The sequence below is a fragment of the Cololabis saira genome, chromosome 16 (assembly GCF_033807715.1).
Source record: "Cololabis saira isolate AMF1-May2022 chromosome 16, fColSai1.1, whole genome shotgun sequence".
Taxonomy (NCBI): domain Eukaryota; kingdom Metazoa; phylum Chordata; class Actinopteri; order Beloniformes; family Belonidae; genus Cololabis; species Cololabis saira.
The window spans coordinates 18,325,866-18,349,422 of NC_084602.1; the positions used below are offsets into that span (position 1 = coordinate 18,325,866).

Sequence of the window (23,557 nt, forward strand, 5' to 3'; positions counted from 1 at the left end):
TGAAGAATTAAGCTATGTTCAGCTGTTCACAAGAAAAAAAAACAACGTGGGCCCACAATTAATCACGTTTGTTAACTAGAACCCCAGCTGATCATATAGGTTCACCAGAAGTTAAAAAACGGTATAGGCTTAAAACTACAAATTAACTTTCCTCTTTCACCAAACATTTTAAATCATGGCTATTGGAGGAACAACACTATTATCACAACCAGGCTTAAACTTGTGCAGTTTGTCTTAATGTTAATTATCTGTTTTAATTCATACGTACTAAGGCAATGTGCAATGCAACACGCACTTTGTATGTCACACAACTTGGATACTCTCAGTACCATAATATTACCATCGTTGGTATTTCATTATTGTAATATGCCTTTTTTTGCTCAAGTCACTTTAAACTCAAGTCACTTTAGATACAATCCGTACTGCTTTTAAATGCTGCTAAATCTATTTTACTACTATGTATGTTTTATGTGTGTTCCCTTGTTTGACTGAATTGTTTTTATGTTTTCTGTGGGGACTGTGGGTGGAAACTAGCATTTCTGCTAAAATACGGTGTATTTACGCTGCTTAATGTAGTGTTCATTAATATGCATTGTCCCGTAAATAAATAAAATAAATAAACTTTGATTCTGTTGATTATTTTTTATTATTTATTGATCCTGGTGGCCGGGTCTTTGCCCATGGGGCCCGGTCAGGCTTAGCCCGAAACAACGACACTTCAAGTAGGCTCACCACCTGCAGGAAGGTCCATGAGAGGCTGGTGCCATGTGGTCTGGGTAGCAGTCGTGGCGGGGTGCCCCGATGACCCAATCCCTGGACCAAAACCCTCACCGTGGGGACATGGAATGTCACCTCGCTGGGGGGGAAGGAGCCGGAGCTTGTGCGGGACGTTGAGAGATACGACTAGAGATAGTCAGGCTCACGTCCACACTTAGCTTGGGCTCTGGAACCAGCTCCTTGAAAGGGGCTGGACCCTCCACTACTCTGGAGTTGCCCAGGGTGAGAGGCGGCGGGCTGGTGTGGGCTTGGTTATAGCCCCTCAGCTCAGCCGCCATGTGTTGGAGTTCACCCCGGTGAACGAGAGGGTCGCTTTCCTGCGCCTTCGGGCGCCCGATCTGATTGGTGCTCTGTTGGTGGACTTCTGTGCCAGTCACAGTTTGTCCATCACGAACACCATGTTCGAACATAAGGGTGTCCATCAGTGCACGTGGCACCAGGACACCCTAGGCCGGAGGTCAATGATCGACTTTGTTGTCGTTTCATCTGACCTCCGGCCGCATGTCTTGGACACTCGGATAAAGAGAGGGGTGGAGCTGTCAACCATCACCACCTGGTCAGCTGAGGTGGCTTGGGCATCTGTACCGGATGCCTCCTGGACGCCTCCCTAGGGAGGTGTTCCAGGCATGTCTCACCGGGAGGAGACCCCCGGGGAAGACCCAGGACACGCTGGAGAGACTATGTCTCTCGGCTGGCCTGGGAACGCCTCAGACTCCCCCCGGAAGAGCTGGAGGAAGTGTCTGGGGTGAAGGAAGTCAATTTACAATCATATTGATGATGACTATATATTCTCGATATTGAGCAACTTTGTAAATTTTTTTATGTATAAATAAACAAAAAAATCATTATGGTTCACCAGCGCTGGGCCAGTACAGGATCAGCCAGCAGGGGCATTGTGCATGTGCAAATTATTTCCAAGATGCGGCGGGTGAACATCTCCAGCTCTGACTGGAGCAGGAAGGGGCTGCCTCCCAACCGCAACTAATCATGTAGGTTCACTGGTACCACAGCTGATCATGCAAGTTAATCCAAACCACAGTTCATCACAAAGGCTCTCTAGAGCCACAGCTAATATATCAGACGTGACAAGCAAACAGTTGTTACTGTATAATGATAATCAGTGAAAATACAAACTACAAACTCATCGTAACTTGAACCAGACAAATATACTGAGGTGTGATAGCACTAGACAGGAAGTTTTCTAGTGAGGCAGTTCAAATGTCCTGCCGTTGCAAACGCTGTTGAAGCAGCGCTCCGACTCACCCGTAGCTCCACCCACTTGTCCAGAAGTCTGCGGTCATTGAACTCACACAGCAGACCGGAGGAGGTGATGCAGAAGGTGGAGGAGGACTGCCGGCCCCGCCCACACGCCACATCGGTAAAAAAGTTGTTCCTGAGTTCTCCAAGCAGCCCTGAACGGCCCAGTAGGGGGACGGTGGCGTTCACCTGCAGAAGATCGGACACCATCAGTTACCAAACACAGCAGCCAATCAATAGCTGACCAACATGGTTGATGTCTGAACCTTGGAGGTCTTGGTGTGGTCCAGGTACCAGAACTTCACGTGGCGGTTGCCAGCTGTGACGAAGTAAGAGCTGTCGTCTGAGAAGGACACGGCCGTCACCTTACTGGAGACCTTGTTGGCTGCAACCACGATGTTTTTCTGATCAACAACAACCAACAGGTGAACACATGAAGAACAAGATAGTATTGCGTAGTTTTAAAAGCAGTCATCATCAGGCTCGTCTCATCGTACATGGACAGTGATTTGACTGACAGATATTTAAAAAAAAAAAACACATCCATATCTTCTCTTCCTGGCCTTGTGCCTCTTTTCGGGCTTTTTCCTTTTTACATTTCTGTAACAGCACATTGTCTACAGCAGTGGTTCCCAACTTTTCCAACTCAGGGACCACTTTTATGTCTCAAAAATGTTCGCGGCCCACCTCCGAATTTTTTAATTCTCCCTGTTGCTAGCCAGCTATCCATCTTTATACTCCAGTTTCAGGTATCAGCATCAAACGTAAATAAGTCAAGTGCAATGCAGTCCCGCTGCAAAGTGGTCCGACCGATAACAACAAAAGTTCCTATCGCCCGTTTGCTTGTCACATGTCTAATACTTGAAGGAAAACAAAACAAAATAATGAAAATAATATTTAAACATTTTTAATATAATTTTAAACATAACTGAGTTTTAACATTTAAAACATTATTCTGTATATTTTTATATAATTATATCCCCCCCCCCCACAAAAATCATACTTTTTTGGAAATGATTTGGCGGCCCCCTTGCAATACCTTCGCGGCCCACCAGGGGGCCGCGGCCCACAGGTTGGGAATCACTGGTCTACAGAAATAGTAATTTGATAGCAAAGGAATCACACATTTCATTTCCTCCCACAACTTCATTCAGAGTGTGTACATTTATAAAACCACAGTTTCCTAAAAAGAAACAACAAAAAAAAGTAAGTAAATAAAAAAACTTGATAAGGAACAACAAAAACTGGTTGTTCAGAAATTAAAGCCACTCTATGTAGCAGTACCACTTCCGACCACATGGAGGAAACGTGTTACAAGTCAAGTGAATCGGTCAGATCCTGGCGTAGGAAAAGGAACTAGGCCTGTGGTGGGACACATGGTACTACAGGACGCTTCAGACCCCCCATCATTCACACACTGATGTCAGTTATTCTTCTGTCATCAGAGCAGATCTACACGCCCCCATGTGGTCAGAGGAGGCACTGCTACAAAGAGAATCTTGAAGAACAACTTATTTGAACATTCTCATCTTCCTTGAAGTTTAAGAGGTGTATTGTAAAAGCTTGAATGCTATACACCCTTAAAAAGGATTCTATAAGGAACGAGTAGGATTTAAACACTTTTATTTGTGTGTTTCGGGTGATAAAATGTGTTTCGTACAGGGAAGGACGGTTCTCGTCTTCATTTACCTTCCAGTTCCATACATTCACCATCATGTCGTGTTGGTAGCCCACACTGACGATGTATTTTCCGTTGGGAGAAAACGCTACACAGGCAATTCCGTATTTATGTTCCTGCAGTTCTGCCACCTGAACACGATCCGACACCTCCCAGACCCGAACTGCCGGCATATGACCACTCTGAGGTGGAGGGAGAGGAGGAGAGACACATGCTGAGGAACAGTGGGAGGAACACTTCTACTGTTTCAACAGTTTGTCAGCTTTTTTAACTGTGAAAATAAAATGCTAGATCCATTCTTTATAAACATCCAACAGCCCTAACGACAGTTCTTGAAACTGAGGGGGGTGTGGGTGGGGCTAAAATATTTCCATCAGAAATGGGACACTGCTATGACCTAGTTTTATGTCATCATACCTCCTATGAGCCAAAACATGATTCACACAGTTACTGAACTTCCAATGTGTTCACAGGCGGTTATCTTAGTTGCTCGATTGTATGCTTTTGGTTGCATTTTGTCAACAGAAGGAACCAGAAATAAAAATGAGATTTCTTTGACCTGTAAGAATGCTGCTGGATCGGTTTCTGGCGAGTACCACTGGCTGCATACGGCAGTGTGGAATTGAGTAATGAGGGTATCAGATGTGAAAAAGTACCAGACTGATGAGTGAAAAGTAGTTGAATGCAAATGATACTTTCTTACTACCGAGTTTGAGTAAATCTGTAAATATTTTGGTACAATTGCAGTTGTTCAGCCATGTTTCCCTGTACTTAATTGTTTCCACGCACCTTCCTCTGGAAGGGTGGTGCTGAAAAATGTCCATTTTGTGGGCTGTGTCGCCCTTTGCCTTCATCCAAAAGACAATCGGGTCAAAACTACCACAACTACCACTCATGAGAACATGCAATCACAGGGACAGGGCTCACAGAGAGGACTGAGACTGACTGTGACTGTAGAGCCTGACATACATTGCTTAACTGGATTACTGCTGAGTAAGAATTATTGTTATCTTTCATCAAAGCTCAGAATCAGCAGTTGTATGTTGTACAATGGGAATACTAACGACGCCCGTCTCAAAGGTCTTGTAATCAAAAACAAACAGATAATGTTTTCTTAGTCACTTGTTGGGTTCCACCCAGAGACTGGAATGTTGAATGTTGGTTTGACCTTGTAGCTCAGGGCCCCCTGATGGCTGCAGGAGTAAACAGCCCTGTTTAGTCTGAATGCAGGTGGAAATGGCTCTGTAACACTCACCTCTCCTGTAACAACATACTTCCCATCTGGAGAAAATGCCAATGTGGTGATCGCCTTCCTGAAAAACACACACACAAAAAAAAACAGTGATGATGGCGGGGCCTGATGTAAAATAATGTTTGTGAGCGTCACAGTGAGTGTCTTTGGGGTAGGAAGGGTGTGTGTGTGTGTGTGTGTGTGTGTGTGTGTGTGTGTGTGTGTGTGTGTGTGTGTGTGTGTGTGTGTCGAGGGGGTAGCAGCTGGCTGGCAGATGGATCTTTTAACAGCTGAAGGTGGAGCAGCAGGAGGTGACATTCGATTGGCTGGCTGGCTTTTACCTGGTAGTGTTGAAGATGTGATTCTGCTTGTTCTTCCGAGGATTCAGCAGGACGACGACACACCTGGAGATGGACGAGACGAATTGGTAAAGTCTGATTCACATGAGTCAATATCCATTAACCTCCACGTTAAAATGTACAAGCAGAAATAAACATAATTACAGGCTGGTTAAATTTTTTTTTTTTTTTGTCACAATCGTTTAATTACACGCCCAAAATGTTCCTTTTTACTGATACAAAATAATAAAAAGAAAATAATCAAGTGATTTACATTTTGATGCAAGGCAAGTAAAAACTACGCTTTTTCCATTGATGTGAATCTGAGCGGATGTAGCAACGGAGAATCATTTTTCTGACTGGTCAGTCAGGGACCAATCAGATGGCTGACAAAGGGGCAATTGACCTAATGCTTCGTCTATTGTTTTTTACAGTCTATGGTTAGCAGGTGCTTGCCGGGCAGAAGCTACCTGCTCTTAGCCGAGCTTCATCCTGAGACCCTTCCAGACCTACTCACAACTGGTCACACTGGTTATCAGGGCTGGAATTACTCAAATACCACAGGTTCAAACAAGTACTACTGGCGCTTTTACACTAGTACAGGGGTCACCAATCCTGGTCCTCGAGGGCCGGTGTCCTGCATGTTTTACATGTTTCCCTGCTTCATTGCACCGTGATAAAAGTGACTGTGTCGTTAAGAGAATTGTGCAGACCTCAATGACAAGCTGATGACGATGATTAATTAGAATCAGGCGTGTTAAAGCAGAGAAAATTCTAAAACATGCAGGACACCGGCACTCGAGGACCAGGATTGGTGACCCCTGCACTAGCACCTACTCAGCCCGACTCGACTCGCCTCACCTCGGTTTTGTGCTTCTCCACTAGGGGTGGAGGCGTGCCGAGTAGATACTTTTTCTGTATCTATTCTGCCGAGGTTCTAAGCGGCTGAGTCGGCTGCATCTGACGTCATCACACTACAGTACAGGCCACCGATTGGTCGGGGGGATGGAGTCAGACGTTTGAGTCAGGAGGCAGAAATCAGCGAAAGAGCGACTCAGGGTTTCTTGTTCATTTTATTCAACAGGCAATGGCAGCGTAAAAGTCTGTTTGGTGATCCAACTTTGAGGTGCAGATGTTCATAAACCTGGTGGCTGAGGAGAGAATTAAAAAAGGGATCTAGACGGGCGATAAGGAACGACCAGATCCACCAGGAGCTCTGTCCCTTCATACAGTAGCTGCTCACGGCTTCCAACTGACTTTTCAGCAGCCGACACAAACAAACAAAAAAAAGCGTTGCCGCTTGAAGCTTCTCTCACTCTCATTTTTTAACTTGATATCGAACACAAGCCACAGACCAAGCAGCACATCTATCATCTCCTCCAGGTTCTACATCTTTAGTGTTGTTGTCTTCTTCGTTAAAATCACACAATCAAATACGTCAGAGCTGCTTCGATCCAACCCTCCTACTTCTGATCTGGGTATTGAAAAGAAACGAGGGCAAGGCGAGTCGAGTCCGGCTGAGTAAGTACTAGTGTAAAAGTGCCATACTAGCTCCAAAAAGTACTATTGGTAGAACTACGGCTTCCAACAAAGTTGGTGATTATACCAGAAGCGGTCCTCATAAGGCAACAAGAACGAGAACACACTTTAGTGGTTACAGTAATGTAAACATGAACACACCCTCTGCACAAACACCCTTTAAAACACACTCCACCCTTCCGGGATGTGGAATGAAACAGACGGACAACCATGTGATCTGTACGTATGTGTGATGAGTTCATCAGACTTAAAGGTTAGTGTGGGAAACATGTCTTTAGTATGTTAGTCAGAATCACTACTTCACTGACTCACATGTACGAGTGTTTGCAGGCTCAGAGGTTATCACATGACTGTAAACATACACAGGTTAATGAGGAACAAAGATCAGCGGGTGTCTCTCTCTCCTCAGGACAGTGAATCATCATGAAGAAACTCACCTGAATCAGAAGTCATGGATTTGAAACAAAACATCCAATAAATGGAGGGGTAAGGAAATTTAAAGACAGAAAGGAAGCAAAAACATATTTCTCCCTGACAGGTGAATCTATTTTTTTTAGTGGTCCCAAAGCAGATTTTTCCATTAAGTGTCTGCTACACCTTTACACTAGTAATTAAGTTATATATATTATTAATACGCAAATCTATAGGCAATTGGGTAATATGATTTTAAATAAGTAGGTGAATTTAAGTAGTGTTGCAGTTGCTGTATAACCAGTCCTTCGACATGAACCAAAGTCCTGATGTGGACCAGAATGAAACAGTCTGACACCTCTGGTCTTAACTTAACTCTTTATGTGTGTTCTTGCTTTTGTTGCCTCATTGATTGATATCGCTTATTTTGAACATAAGCACAAACAAAAAATAAAAAAGTATATAAAACAGTAAATAAATCCATAAAATAAGAATAATAATCACTAAATATTAAATGTACAATCATAAACAAAGTAGACAATAATTAAAAAATATAATAGCAAATGTGTCATGCTCAAAAAATGAGGATGTCTTTGGCCTTGCTGGGATCAGTAGATCCTGCTGGGACCTGTGAGTCTTGCTGGGATCAGTAGATCCTGCTGGGGAGAGTAGTCCTTGCTGGGAACATTGGTTCTTGCTGTGACCAGTATATCTAGCTGTGACCAGTAGACCAGTCCTTTTGGGAAACAAATACCAGCTGTAATGAGTCAGAACATAATTTCTGAGGTCCAGCTGAGATTTTGAGCTCGTAGGTCCAGGTTCAGGTTCAGGTTTGAGCTAGAGCTCCTTCAGCAGCATGTATTATCTCACTACTTCAGGGGCTGAACGTGGATCTACAACCTACTGAAACATGGGGTTGCTTGATTGTTAGACGTTGTTCATCTCAGGTTGTATTTGTTTAAGACTTGACTACAATCAGATGAGTTTGGTCATGTTTTTACAGTAAACCCTGCGTTACCAGCATGACTGCATCATGTTCTTATTTTGCCACCACAGATTGTGACCTTTGCCATAACAGTTTCAGTTTTGTTTGTGCTCCAGTTCTGATGAACCATCATTGTTGTGTTTTTTTTCCCACAGTTGTCCTTGTGCTTCTCTTGTTTCATAGTTGAGGTTTTATTGACACGATAATATTGACTGGACACTTTTGAACATGTCTGCTCTGGTAATTTGAGCTGTTAAAAAGAAAGGACACAGCACAAACTTTTAAAAAGGTACATACGGATGACTGCAGACTTTATAGTTTCATAAAAGCTCTTAAATGAAGGTTCAGAGAGGGTAGAAAAGACACAAAGAAATCCTTTATCTTTTAGCTCCTCCGTGTTTACCTACATGACTGACTCCTGTAAAAACACAAGTCATTTTTACAGGACAAATTAACAAGTGCTGTAGTCAGAAGATCTCACAAAGGACAGCATTCACCCATTTACCCAGCATCTCCTCCTCTTTAAAATAGCCCTAAACTTTTTCTGACCTCCACAAATCCCTCAGAAACCTAAGACTTGGAAAACATCTTATACTTCATTGAAAATAACGCCAGTTTTTCTTCCCTAGTCACCAAACTTCTTCTACATCAGTAGCCAAGCTAATCTACCCTCCACCTGTTTAACTAGTCTAACCAGTGGATGCGCTGCAGATGTGCTGCAGATGTGCAGCAGCAGGGGTGGACTGGCCATCGGGCATACCGGGCATTTGCCCGGTGGGCCGATGGTGATTTTGGGCCGGGCCGGGCCGGCCCAAAAAAAAAAAAAAAAAAAAAAAAAAAAAAAATGTTTTTTTTTTGGCCCGGGCAGGCCCATACAGGGGGGCCGGCCCGATTTTGGGCTGGCCGATTTTTTGGCCCGGGCAGGCCCATCGGCCCATTTGATTTTGTTTTTTACCTGACAACAACTGGTACCACTGCCGATTGGTTATGATGAGTTAGATTGGTTATGGGCTGAAGTCTCGCGCCCCAAGGGGCCTCGCGCCCCAAGGGGCCTCGCGCCCCAAGGGGCCTCGCGCCCTGGGCGTTTTTTTTTTTTTTTTCAAATTCTTTTTTTTTTTTCAAATTTTTTTTCGTTTTTTCCCTTATAAATATCAACAGTCACGTTCCATTACAGACCTAAATGTGTACTAGTCTGTGCATATCAATAAATATATGTGCAATGATGCGCGTGTCTGTTGTTCAATACAACTGATCAGACCAAGCGCAGACACAAGGTGCTCTGATCCAGACGGTGGAGTTGGAACAAACTGTCACACAATGTCGAGAGAACGAGACAGAATCAGGAAATTTCCATCAGGGGATGAAAAAAGAAAAAAAACTAAAGAAAATGGAAGAGTTTAATGCCTCTCTGAAAGGCTCGTTTGATAAATTTGTTACAAAAATCACCGATCCAACCGGGTCTCAAGCAGCCGTGGGGCCCCGCGTCGAGGCAAGCCAAATGATGATGAGGCAGGGGAAGTTATCCAGTATTTTGCTAATGTGAGAGTTAAAATTGCGCATATAGACACCCGATCCGACCCGAAAAACCCAAAAAATTTCGCGCGCGCTCGCTACGCTCACGCGCGAGGGCCCCCCCCCCAGCCTGATAATCACAGGACTTATCTGTGGTGGTGAAAGAAGTCAGCAGTATGAATTTGAAAGATGTGTGAGCATCCCTTCATGATAAACAGAGGGGGGACGCATTCTGACAGCAGTATTTCACGCTGTCAGAATGCGTTCCCCCTGTTTAAAATGGGTTAATATATCATTGTAGATATCAGATTCAGATTCAGCTTTATTTGTCCTTTGCAAGGAAACTTGTTTTCACCCCCGTACGCCACACACAACCTCAAGATACATAAATACATACATTACATCACCCACCCATACACATTAAACAGGAACACACATTTAGCGACGCAACCTATTCAGTTCTGTTATAGCAGAGGGGACGAAGCTTCGGCTGAACTTGACCCTCTTCCAGGTCAGGGACCTGTACCGGCGGCCAGATGGAAGCAGCACAAAGTACGGGTTTAGGGGGTGACTGGGGTCCTGGGTGATGGTGAGTGCTCTGCGTGTTATGGCTATGGTGTTGAGGTCAGAGAGGATGGGGGTGGGGAGGCCAATGATTTTGGCAGCTCTGTGAGTGATTTGTGTCAGTCTTTTTGTGTTGGGGGATGACAACATGTTGAAGAAACAGGGGGAGCAGTAGAGAAGGATGGGCTGAATTATGCTCTTGTACAGTAACAGTAGGAGGTGAGGGGCCACTGAGAGGGCTCTCAGTTTTCTGATGGCAGAAAGTCTTTGTTGGCTGCGTTTATGGATGTCGTGGATGTGTGATTCAAAGGTGAGTTTATTGTCTATAATGAATCCCAGGTATCTGAAGGTATCTATCACCTCTACGGCTTCTCCGTTGATGCTGATGGGGTTGTGGGTGGGGAGGGGGGTTGACTTGCTTGTGCTTGGGGAGGTGATGACCAGTTCTTTGGTTTTGGACACATTGAGGTGCAGATGGTTGTCAGAGCACCACTGTGTGAGGTGAGAAATGGAGTTCTGGTATTCTGTGAGTGAAGTGTCTAAAAGTCCAACTACGACAGTGTCATCTGAGTATTTGAGATATGTGTTTGTGGGTGAGGGGCTGATGCAGTCATTAGTGTAGAGGGTAAACAGGAACGGGCTCAGCACACAGCCCTGTGGGGAACCGGTGTTGGTGATGGCGTATGATGATGTCACGCTGCCCACTCTGGTGGATTGTGGTCTGTTGCTGAGAAAACTGTGAACCCAGTGGATGAGGAGTGATGGGATGTTCAGGTGATGGAGTTTCCTGATCATCAGGTGGCGCTGGACGGTGTTGAAGGCGGAGCTGAAGTCGATGAAGAGAAGTCTGGCGAAATTACCGGGGGTTTCAAGGTGTTGGAGGAGTGAATGAAGGAGGCATGCCACAGCATCCTCTGTTCCCCTCCTCACTTTGTATGCAAACTGGCATGGATCCAAGTGTTGTTCAACAGATGGGAGGATGATGTCAAGAACCAGTTTCTCCAGGCATTTCATCGGAATTGAGGTGAGTGCAACTGGACGGTAGTGGTTGGGCTCTGAGGGGCGGGGTTTCTTGGGCACTGGGATGATGATGGATGTTTTCCACAGGGTAGGTACTGTGGCCGTCCTGTAGGACTCCGAGAAGAGGGAGTGCATGATGGGGGCGAGCTCCGTGGCACACTCCTTCAGCACCCGCCCCTGGATACCGTCTGGCCCTGGGGCCTTGCCAGGTTTACATCGGCCCAGCTGCCGACGTACATCCTCCACCCTAAAAGGAGCTTGATGCACTGGCTCCGAGAGGGGGAGGGTCTCCAGCAGCGCTTCACACTCCTCTGAACAGTCCATGGTGTCGAAACGGGAATAAAAAGTGTTCAATGACTCAGCAAATGTTGTAGGGTCATTTATTGCAGCTGACTTGGGTCGTGGGTCCAGGCCCGTGAGTGTTCTCACCTTCTGGAAAGCTTGCCGGGTGTTCATGGAGCTGAATTCTAGTTCCAGTTTTTCTTTGTATCTGAGTTTTGCTTTGTAGATTTCATTCTTTATCTGTCGTGTTATGAGTTTAACTGAAACCCAGTCCTGTTGTTGAAATGCCTTCTGCTTTTCCTTAAACCGGTGCTTTATATGTGGTGTAATCCAGGGTTTTGAATTTGGATATTTCTTGAAGACCTTTACTGGAATTGTTGTGGAAATGCAGAATTGAATATTCAGATATCTGAAATGTTCTTTTTGACTAGGAACAATTGAATTACAGATATCTGCAACACATATCCAGTCTAGCTATTAAATGTTAAAACGGCTTGCCATACAAGTTTGCTGGTCTACTCAGAAACAGTACTAAGTACATCTATAACGGGACTGGGGGGGATGGTGTAGGTTTAGGTTTATTAGACAAGAACATACACACCAACAAGACAGTGTACAAGCGGTGTCACAAGAACGTTTGTTTTCATTCATAGGCTTCATTTTCTTTCCATCAATACCTGGTGGGCCGGTCTAGGCTCAAAATGCCCGGGCCGATTTTTTGTCCCAGTCCAGCCCTGTGCAGCAGAGATGGAGTAGGAGGTCTGACTGACTCAGTTATGGAGCTGGACTTCTTTGCCAAATTCTTATCTTTAGTTTCTGTCTGTTTTTTTCTGAGACTCCTCTGAAGTCAGCTGTCACTCATGAAACCACACCCCTAATTGTACATACATTTGAGGATTAATGTAGTTTTACCTGGATGTGAATTCTACCGACTGTAACCATTCGAACGGCTGCGATGAACCCAGAACACCAGTTCGCTTAATCAGAGGTCTTTGTTCTTTGTCCATCACATTTGTTCTCTGTCTTTCATGAATGCCTCCATTTTCTCTAAATTGACCCACATTCAGTCCCCCACGCACCACCGGTCCACTGACCCACTTCACTTCAGCATGGCTCAGCATTAAACTAGATTCTTTCTACTGGGTAAAGTGGAATCTGATTCTTCATCTCAGTTTACTGCTGGGAGGGGGAAACCTCGCCCTCACGCATTCCCATCATTCCTGCTGGCTGGAAGTCTTCGTGAAACCAGAAGTGTGTGAGGATGAGACCTGGAACCTGTGATGTTACTGATCCAACCTCATCAGCGTTCATGGTTGATCACAGAAACCTAAAACACATCTTTTACTCAGCTTCTCCTGTTTTCTAAGGTGGCCGGTTGCTGCAAAAACCAAAAGCTGGTTAACTCAGACCAGCTGGGACTTTTCACATCAAGATTTCCTGCTTTTAAGACCAGGAGAGTGGACCATATAACTTCAGTCCTTAGATCTTTACACTGGCTTCCTGTCCGTCACAGAATATATTTTAAAATCCGTCTGCTGGTTTAAAAAAGTCTGAATGGTCTAAATACATCTCTGATTTCCTGGTCCATGATGAACCAACCAGAACCCTCAGGTCATCAGGGTCACGCCTACTTTCTGTACCCTCAGTTAGACCAAAACACAGTGAGGCAGCGTTCAGCTTTTATGCTCCCCAACTGTGGAACAAACTCCCAGAATGCATCTGGGCTGCTGGAACTCTGAGTTCCTTAAAATCAAGGTTGAAAACATTCTTTATTTACTGCTGCATTTCAGTAATCCACCATAATGAACTACAACCTTTATCTTTTGCATCTTATTTGTTTTATTCTTTTTAAGATATGTCTGTCCGTCTTTAATTTCTGTCTGTGATGCTTTTAAAAAAAAATTGTTTATGTAAAGCACCTATGAACCTCTCCATGAAATGTGCTTTACAAATAAACTTGCCTTGCCCTTTGTGATTAGTCACAGTTGTAGATAGAGGTCTTGCTGCGTCATGACCCTAATCTGACACGGACTAGATAAACTCACAATCACTACTTTTAGTTTTGTGTTCTTTGCAATTTTTCCACTGAATAATGATAATAATAATAATGACTTGGATTTATATAGCGCCCTTCAAGGCACCCAGAGCGCTTTACAGAGATCATTATTCATTCATACACATTCTCTCTGGTGGTGGTAAGCTGCATTTGTAGCCACAGCTGCCCTGGGGCAGACTGACGGAAGCGTGGCTGCCATATCGCGCCTAACGGCCCCTCCGACCACCACCAACATTCATACACATTCACACACATTCATACGGGGCAAGGTGGGTTAGGTGTCTTGCCCAAGGACACTACGACAGCAAACTGGGACAGAGCGGGATTCGAACCGCCGACCTTCCGATCATTGGACGACCCGCTCTGCCACCTGAGCTACTCCCGCCCCACTGAAGCCAGAACCTACAATACCTACAACAAGAACCTCTACAACATATAGAAAATAAGATTGTAACCGAGTCAGTACGCAAATCAACTCCTGGTACATGCCATGGTTATATCCCGCCTCAATCACTGCTACGGGTGGCCCAACCAGTTATTAGGTTTAGGGGACAATCACTTTTTACACAGGGCTATGTAGGTTTGTATTTTTCCTTCCCCTTAATAATAAAAACCTTCATTTAAAAAATGCATTTTGTGTTTACTTGTGTTATCTTTTTCTAATATTTAAATTTGTTTGATGATCTGAAACATTTAAGTGCAACAAACATGCAAAAAAAAAAAGAAGGGGGGGGGGGGGGGGGGGGACCAGCAAAACAAACTACAAGAACAATGATGGTGAACGAGATACCTATAATTAATAACTGAGGGTTGATCTGAAGAAAAGGAAAGGGTGGGGTGATGGACACCGCCCAGTGGATCATGTTGGTGTCCCCCTGCAGCGTAGCTCTATAGCAGCGTATCTAGGATGAGGCTGTTTCAGACCAGCTGCTCTAGTCTGGCCCTAAACACACATCTCTGGAGAACCACCCTTAACAAATAGAGTTAGACCCGTCGGATGTTTGACACATTAATAAAGCTCATTATTTGATATTGATTCTTCCACCCCTCGTCAAATTAGGGAATCGTTTCATGAATCCCCAATGAAAAAGCCTCTTTATATTCTTAACACGACGGAGCCAGATAAAAATAAAAAGTAAAAACAAAACAATTGTTCAAAGTGTTCATTGTGGATTTAATTGAACTGCAAAACAATCATCTGTAACAGTTTTGTTACATAAAATGCACCAAAAGGATGTGGATGTCCAATTACAAACTCCCTCCACATGTCCAGTTAAACTCCATCTACATGTCCAAACCACTAAACTCATGCAAGTGTCCAACTAAATCATCAAACTATATCTACATGTCCAGTTAAACCATCAATCTTCATCCACATGTCAGTTTAACAACCGTAAAACTCATGCAGACACCAGGAAAGTGCAGCGAGAAGATTGAAGTGGCCAGTGTCAGTGCTCCACCTGACCTCTGTGTCTTTCAGACTGCAGTATCAGGATTACAGGAGGAACCCTTCATCTCAGCTCCTGGAGGACTGCTGCCGTGCCGCTGCTTCAAACACATGATTTCTTTAATCTGATCTTCAAATCAAGTCTTTATGCTCGTTAAAGTCAGAAGGAGACAGCATTGATCTCTGCACGTCCTGAAATTCCTGTGTCCAGCAGCTGCTAACTCTCATGATTTTATTACCATCAGACACTGCATCTGCACACCACGAGTGTTGCCTGTCACATCACACACCCTCTCCCCTCCAGGATCTTTACACTGAAACATGCAACGGTTGAACTCCCTTCAACCCTTTACAGTGCATTTTCATACACCATAAAAAGAACTCCACAAACCTTGTGACATCACCCACAGGTTTCTGAAAACTCAGTTTGAATTTTGGTTTTCTCTTTGCTGGAGAACTCTGTCCACCCTTGGTTAATACAACAATGGACAAATGGGTGGCCAGCAGGCCTGGAGGCCCCCAGGATTCCAGGAACATGCCCAGCAGAAGTCTGGGAACACACGTTAGTTATTTTAGCTTGGATTAACTCACTCTCATTCACTCATCTTCTTCCGCTTGTCCGTTCCCGGGTCGCGGGGGCAGCAGCCTCAGCAGGGATGCCCAGACTTCCTTCACCCCAGACACTTCCTCCAGCTCTTCCGGGGGAAGTCCGAGGCGTTCCCAGGCCAGCCGAGAGACATAGTCTCTCCAGCGTGTCCTGGGTCTTCCCCGGAGTCTCCTCCCGGTGGGACATGCCTGGAACACCTCCCTAGGGAGGAGGGACATGCCTGGAACACCTCCCTAGGGAGGCGTCCAGGAGGCATCCGGTACAGATGCCCAAGCCACCTCAGCTGACTCTTCTCAATGTGAAGGAGCAGCGGCTCGACTCCGAGCTCCTCCCGGGTGACCGAACTCCTCACCCTATCTCTAAGGGAGCGTCCAGCCACCCTGCGGAGGAAACTCATCTCGGCCGCTTGTATCCGCGATCTTGTCCTTTCGGTCACTACCCAAAGTTCATCACCATAGGTGACCGTAGTTGCGTAGATTGACCGGTAAATCGAGAGCTTCGCCTTTCGACTCAGCTCCCTCTTCACCACGATGGTCCGTTACATCGACCGCATAACTGCGGACGCTCCACCGATCCGTCATACTACAGAATTATCTGTGAACGCCTCTAGTTTAACTCAAGGTTGAGTTTTGGATTCATCAGTAAAGGTAAAAGTCACGTCTCCAAGCTCACTGATTAACTCTTTTCAATACTTGAACTTCTACTCCAGCAGGAGGGTCCTCCCTTATTATCTAGGTCCTGCTCAAGGTTTATCCCTCCTAAAGGGGAGATTTCCTTGCCACTGTTTGGCTTAAGGTTTTTCTCCCACTAGGGGATTTTTTACCTACCACTGTTTATGTTATGTTTATGTAATAATTGCTCGGGGGTCATGTTCTGGGTCTCTGGAAGGCACCTAGAGACAACTGTTGTAATAGACGCTATATAAATAAAATTGAATTGAATATAGGAACTTGAATATGAACTGAGTTAAACTAGAATGTAGTTATACGAGTTATACTAAGCTGGATTTAAATGTAATACAATAGGATCATAACTCCTCTGAACCTGTTTGCTTCTGTCCCTTGGTAGTTTTTGTGACTCTTGAGTGAACGATCACTTGCACACTAAATCATGGATCGTGGATGATCTGTGGTCCACATGGCTCTGTCACCAATCTGTAGCATGTCACATCAAGCATGACCACCAAAGAAAGAAAATAGGCTGGCACAGCTGAGCGGATGGCCGAAGAACCAGTTTCAGCAGCTGACGATCAGCTGACTTCAGGTGCTGCCCAGAACACTTTGGACGTAACCAAACTGCCCCTCCTGCAGGGGCTCGGTCCCGTGACCTCATTCAGACTGAGCTTGGCCAGACCCTGTGGGTCAAGGTCTGTCCACCAAATGCTCCACAACCCGCCACAGCCCACATATGCCACTTACCCTGCAGGGTAGGCCAGCAGGCCGCTTCGAGGGTCGCAGGCCAGCGCTCGGTTCCCAGGAGCTGTGATCCCAAGAACCTTCTCCAGCGTCACCTGCAGGAAGAAGCTCAGAGGTCAAAGACTGTTTCATGAAGAAGAAGAGGAATGTGAATTCCATGAACTTAACGTCTCAACATGTCATCTCTCCAGTTTTTCTTGGTGTGTGATTTTTTTTTCTCCAGTCAAAAGTTGGAAATGCATAGTTCTGGTATGTCAGGGAATGCATCAGCAGGATAACGCGTGAAACCACTTTTACAAACACAAATATCTACTTTTTTAACTAGTCTTTTAAAAATGTAAAAAAGGTCTAAAGTTTATAGTTTTCAGATTTTTGGTAGATTAGTCTTTTCTTTCTTCTTTGACACCCCCAGCAGTGGAGGTTCTACAGAACATTAGTGTTCTCCTCAACATGTCATGACACGAGACCACATGAACACAAGACAGGCAGACAATCCCAGCTTCCCTCTGGGTTCATGTGTGATTCATACACCAATTCAGCTCCAGCTTAGTTCTGCCTCGGTTCTGGTTCGAACAGCCCTCCGGATCTGATCTTCCTCATCTGAGTTACAGCAGATGCTCCAGTTGCTGATGACCAGATTAACTAACTACCTTCCTACTTCCAAACACGCGCACACACGCACACACACACAAACACACACACAGACTTACATGGTGCTCCATGTTCCAGAACCAGCTCTCAGGCATCCCGAGCATCAGAACCGGGCAAACCCACTAGCCTGAATTCATACTAGAGTAGTGAAGCTCAGCAGAGAACTCCATGACTGAACAAGTGTGTGTGTCTGTGTGTGTGTTTGTGTCTGTGTGTGTGTGTCTCACATGACTCCAAACTCTATTTATACTCAATTTTCCTCGGAGCTCAGACTCAAGCTCCCTCACATGTCCTTCAGACGGATGAAAACCATCAGACTCATCAGCTGTACCTTACACTGATGGGCAGAAAATCAGAACCCCAGAAACCCATCAGAACCGAACCACCTATCGGGGAGTAGGGGGGAAACCTATCAAAACTAAACCGACCACCAACCACCAACGACAAAACCCATCAGAACTGAACAAAACACAGACCAAAAGGGTCAAAAGCCATCAGAAACAACTTCTGTAGGCAGATTGAACCCTGATCATGTAAACCAACAACAGAGCTGATGATAACGTCAGACTTCAGCTTCTGTTGGGCCGACCAAATCAGAAAAATCATTCTCCCTGACTGACCAATCAGAAAAATCATTCTCCGTGGCTTCAGCCGGTCATAATATCCGGTTGGAAAAAACATCCGTCTCTCTCGTTCACATCCATGGAAAAAGCATAGTTTTTACTTGCTTTGTATCCAAATTTAAATCACTGGATTATTTTTTTAAAAACTTTGTATTAGTAAAAGGAACACTTGGGAACACACTGCACACAGCGCAGTGAGGGTGCAGTGTATTTTTATCCCCAAACTGGCAGAAATCTATCCGTACTGCCAAAATAAAATTGCCTCAGCACCAGGCTACAACCCATAGCTACAACCGCAAACGCATTTATTTATTTATTTATCTTAAAATGGTTAAGTGGTGTGCACAGGGCAATGGTAAAAGTGACACCTGCTACCCAGATAGAATCACAGGAATACATTTCATCCCAAAACCAACGGTAAATAACAAAAAATGTCTGCTTTGGATGAAGCTATGTGGACGACCGCACTCGCAGTTCAACCCTTCCACCGTGCTATCAGCTAAACTAATCAAAAGATCTTGTTTTTGCCAAAAACATCAGTTTTTTTAAACTCACAACATGGTACTTGAAGTGTTCCTTTTTATTTATGTCTAGGTACTGTTGATTTTCTTTGGTCCAATAATTAGAAATAAAGTGATATAAAACCCTATTTTTACAGTGGAAGTGGACGGGAGAGATGACTGTTTTGTCCGACCTAGCAACGATCAATACTGTTGATCACATGATCTGATTAGACCGATGGTCCACTGCTGGTGAGACCAGTGGGGTTCCACAGAAGTCCAGTGACTGACACCTCTGAGGAAGCTCCTGCCCAGCAGACCCCTCGTTACTTCAGGTGTTATCCAGTTAGAATTAAGTGTTGGCTGTTTCTCCAGGTTCTTCCTGCCAACTGAATCCATCTGAGAGATCAATCATGATTTTGATTTGGGATTCTAAGAATCTAGAAGAGGTTTCCACTGGCATAAAACACCGAAGATGAATTCGGAGTGGGACTGTAGAAAGTGAAGTTGTGTTTGTTTTGTTATTCAGTGAGTTTTTGTGTCCGAGTGATCATCTTTATGCCGTTACAATCTGTGGAGTCTTTAAACCTTCAGCTAGCTGGTGTTGGTAACATCCAGCTGTGGTCGCTGGTGACGGTTTCAGCGGCTGCTGTTGAAGTTGTGTTTAGTTTACATGTAAAAAGGTATTTAAAAGGGTTCAAGCGAGGTTTTTCCAGGTCGTTTCTTGTGCAGGATGTGAACATTAGATCGTGTTTTATGATATTAAAAGTGGTTTAATGAGCTCTGCATGACCGTCCAGGTTTTGCGGTTCTTGTCGAGGAGGATGTTCTCTCAACCAGGATTTAGGAACCAGACATTTGTGTGTGCAGTGAATAAAATATGAAGAAAACATCTCAGGTTTGTTGTTCTGAGGAGTCCGGCTGCCACCTTCAGAACCCACCTGCTGGGTCACATACTGCAGTCACCTCATCCTGCAGTGACCTGGAGCTGAACCCACAACACCAGTAAAACTGGTGTGGCGAGTCTCACACGGACCACAGAGCAGTGTGGGAGCTGTGATGGACAGGTGGAGCTACAGATGGGTGGACAAAAGCATGGCAGGATCAAACGGACCAGAACAACCCCACTGACTAAAAACAGCACCGACAGTCCTGCAGAGTATCCAGAAGACATCTGGGGAAACGTCCTTCTTGATTAAAGATTGTCCATCCAAGAAGAAAGACATTTGAAAAAAAGGGCATCTTGAGAAAGTAAGAGAACAAAATAAAAGACATGCATAGTGAGGGAACACCCCCTCAAACATCTGTATGGGGGTCCATCTCACATATAAATGGGCTGAGGAATGGGGCCCAATGTTGACTTGTTGCTGGTTCCATGTGGACTTCTTTTATGTGGTTGGCCAAATGAGGATCCAGATGAAACTCCAGTTTGGGTCCATGTCAATACATCAAACAGGAACCAGAAGAAAACCGAGCCAACGCGGCACCAGAGGACAATCACATACTGGACCCCACTTTCATCCTCAGATGGACCCGTGTACAGCTGTTGGCTGGAAGGAACACAGCGAGGAAACGATGTGCGGGAGCGAGGTGAAGGAAGGAACTGAAGCAACAAAGTAGGGAGCCAAGTGAGGAAATAAAGAAAGTGTATGGTCCGTAGAACCTGCTGGTTCCCATCGGCTCCACTCTCAGAGACCGGCATGACGAGCAACCAGAACCAAACTCTTATGACCCAATTTACGTTTCTTTGAGAGGGACATTTAAAGCATCTAAAATGTCAACATTTATTCTGTTGTCAGCACACATCTGATCATCCTCAGAGACAGCTAAGCCAGCCCAAGGCATAAGCGAACTAAGCAGCTGCTTAGGGCCCCGTGACCACTAGGGGGCCCCCAAGAGTTAAAAAATAAAATAAAATATTTTTTTTATGTGTGAGTGATGATTCATACATTATCAAAAAGGTATGTTATTGTAGAAAAACTACTAGGCCTACACTGTAGATGACACTCGGTATCACACTTAGTACTATATCCCTTTAAATGTTAAGTTTAAATCAACCCCAGGCCGCTCTTGTAGCTGAATTTGCTACCATTTCAGATTAAAAACCGTAGATGGGTAAAAACGTGCCAGGCTGACAATAGGATGATGGAAACAACACTGCTGCAACTGTGCAGCTCTTTGACCTTTTATCTATTGCTTCTCTGTGTGGCCAGTAGGGGCAGTTGCTGACTTTGCAAAATATTAGTTGAAAGATTTTTCTGCAAGTTTGTTAATCTGTTGTCTGCTTCCATGGTCTAAAGGCTGAATTATGGTTCTGCGTTAAATCAACGCAGAGCCTACGCCGTAGGGTACGCGGGAGGCTCTCCGTAGCCTACGCCGTAGCCTGACGTGCACCTCCCAAAAAATGTAACTACGCATCGATGCGACGCGGACCCAACACAGACCGAGAGGGCTGTGATTGGTTTGCTTGGTAGCAACGCATTTCGCGATTTATTTTTTTTGGGTTGTTTTGGTTTTTTGCACAATAGTTGTCCTTATCTCTTTGATTCATTCTGACCAGAAAAAAATGGAAGCTAAACAAAGCTAAACGACGGCGTGACGCCAATGGCGTGACGCTAACGGCGTGACACCAACGGCGTAATGCTCTGTGTTAGTTCAACGCAGAGCCTTAAATCAGGCTTTAATCACTGTGAATTACAATCTAACTACAACAAAAAGTTCTTACATCTAGTTTTACAAGTGCATTTGTAATGACGGGGAAGAACATGAAATACGTTTATAGTGGGTGTGTGAATGATCAATAATCAGTATTTTTGGCAGTAATAGAGGGCCCCGAAATCAAATGGTGCTTAGGGCCCCATGGAGGCTTGGGCCGGTGTTCTGCCAATTTCTGCTGCTTTGCCAAAAAATGCTACCAAATGGTTTTCTACCTTTGCACTACAATTTTACTGTGTTTTACTCCCTAGCCCACTTCCTTTTTCCCCCCCCAAGTGGTCCTTGTCGCTTGCCAGGCCGTCATTGTAAATAAGAATATGTTCTTAATGACCTGCCTGGTTAAATAAAGGCCAATGACTGAATGAACATCAAATAAAGCGATAGAATTGTTTTTTTTTCTCTTTATGGTATAATGTCCACAAAGCGTAATGCATTCATGTCATGTGTAGTAAAGCCCTGCGCAAGACTGTTTTCTTCATCCCGCTCCCGCTGCATTTCTGACCATTACCGCCCGCACCCGCAACGTGTGTTCCACTCCCGCCCGCTCCCGCAGTGTTTACATCCGCTCCCGCCCGCTCCCGCAGTGCTTACATCCGCTCCCGCCCGCTCCCGCAAAACTCGCCTTTTGCACACGCATCAATTATGTGATTGTGGTTACAGCAACGAGAGTAGGTTGTGAGTGGCTCAAATAACACTAATAAATAACATAAAATAAACAATGTTAATGAATGAAACGAATTACTGTAATTTAACAAATGAATCGCCTAGCCATTACATTGCTGTGGAGGAAGAGAATGCTGCTGACCAGCTGCGGTCCCAATCCCGTGCGTCTCTCTTCCAACATGCGCCCACAGACACTAAATGCAGTTTCTCCAAATATCTGACTGGCCTTGCTTTGTCTTTGTTTTTTAAAGACCTTGTTTGAGATTCTTTTCCATGTCATTGATTTCCATCTGGTCGCTAGACTACATCCCGATCCCGCAGTGGTTTTTTTTGTCCGCCCGCTCCAGCCCGCAGGAAAACTCAAACCGCCCGATCCCGCGAGATTTGCGTTGGGTCCCGCGGGACCCGGCGGGACTCAATCCCAATGCAGCCCTCTAATGTGTAGTGTATTTTGAAGGATCAAATACTCAACATCCCATAATATCAGGGCAACTACAAACGCATGGAGTGCTTCTGGGTGTATAAAAAGTATACTTCAGGTGCTCTTCGGCATGGGGATCCAAAAGATTCAAAAACAATTTAGAAAAACCGAGGCACTCAAGAAGTTAGAAAAATATAAAAGGCCTTTATTAAATCATGGCTTAAAAAAAGTTAAAATGCCAACATGTTTCGGCTATCAAGGCAGATAACAAAGACCATCGTCTTTGTTATCTGCCTTGAGGAAGGCCTACATGGCGAAACATGTTGGCATTTTAACTTTTTCTAGGCATTTTAACTTTTTCTAAGCCATGATTTAATAAAGGCCTTTTATATTTTTCTAACTTCTTGAGTGCCTCGGTTTTTCTAAATTGTTTTTTTATCCCATAATATCAATTTTACATTGTGCAAGAAATGATTGGCGTGGCAATCAAACTTTGAAAATCGACTGTGCGCATGCGCAGAACCACAAAGTAGCATTTCTGGGCGGGGAGGATGGATTGGCAGAACACCAGCCCTGTCCTGAGCCTCCAGCTGGGTCTCGACCTTCAGGTTGGGAACCACAGCTCATCCCACTAAAGCCTGTCCCAGGATAAAGGCTGATTTATGGTTCCGCGTTACACCCGTTAGACCCTACGGCGTAGGCTCTGCGTTGGTGTAACGCGGAACCATAAATCAGCCTTAATTCAGGCTTAAAACCCAGCCCGGAAATGACTGTCCGACCTGTCAAAATAAGAGCCAAGCCGTGAAATTCGTGTAAATCTTAAACTGAATGAAATGACATTAATAATAAAACCATCATTCTGGTCC

At 44.8% G+C, this 23,557-nt stretch overlaps 1 protein-coding gene across 5 annotated transcripts in view; it reads right to left on the reverse strand.

Annotated features, from left to right (window-relative positions):
• The window catches only part of mapkbp1 (mitogen-activated protein kinase binding protein 1), a 50,717-nt gene that overhangs the window by 26,559 nt on the left and 601 nt on the right, over positions 1-23,557 (reverse strand). For all 5 annotated transcript variants that reach the window (XM_061742935.1, XM_061742933.1, XM_061742934.1 and 2 more), the window contains exons 2-7: positions 17,123-17,214; positions 5,285-5,347; positions 4,968-5,025; positions 3,724-3,894; positions 2,301-2,438; positions 2,041-2,223 (exon numbers count right to left, since the gene is read on the reverse strand). In XM_061742935.1, the coding sequence (XP_061598919.1) occupies positions 2,041-2,223; positions 2,301-2,438; positions 3,724-3,894; positions 4,968-5,025; positions 5,285-5,347; positions 17,123-17,214 (705 nt within the window). The remainder of the gene's footprint in view (positions 1-2,040; positions 2,224-2,300; positions 2,439-3,723; positions 3,895-4,967; positions 5,026-5,284; positions 5,348-17,122; positions 17,215-23,557) is intronic.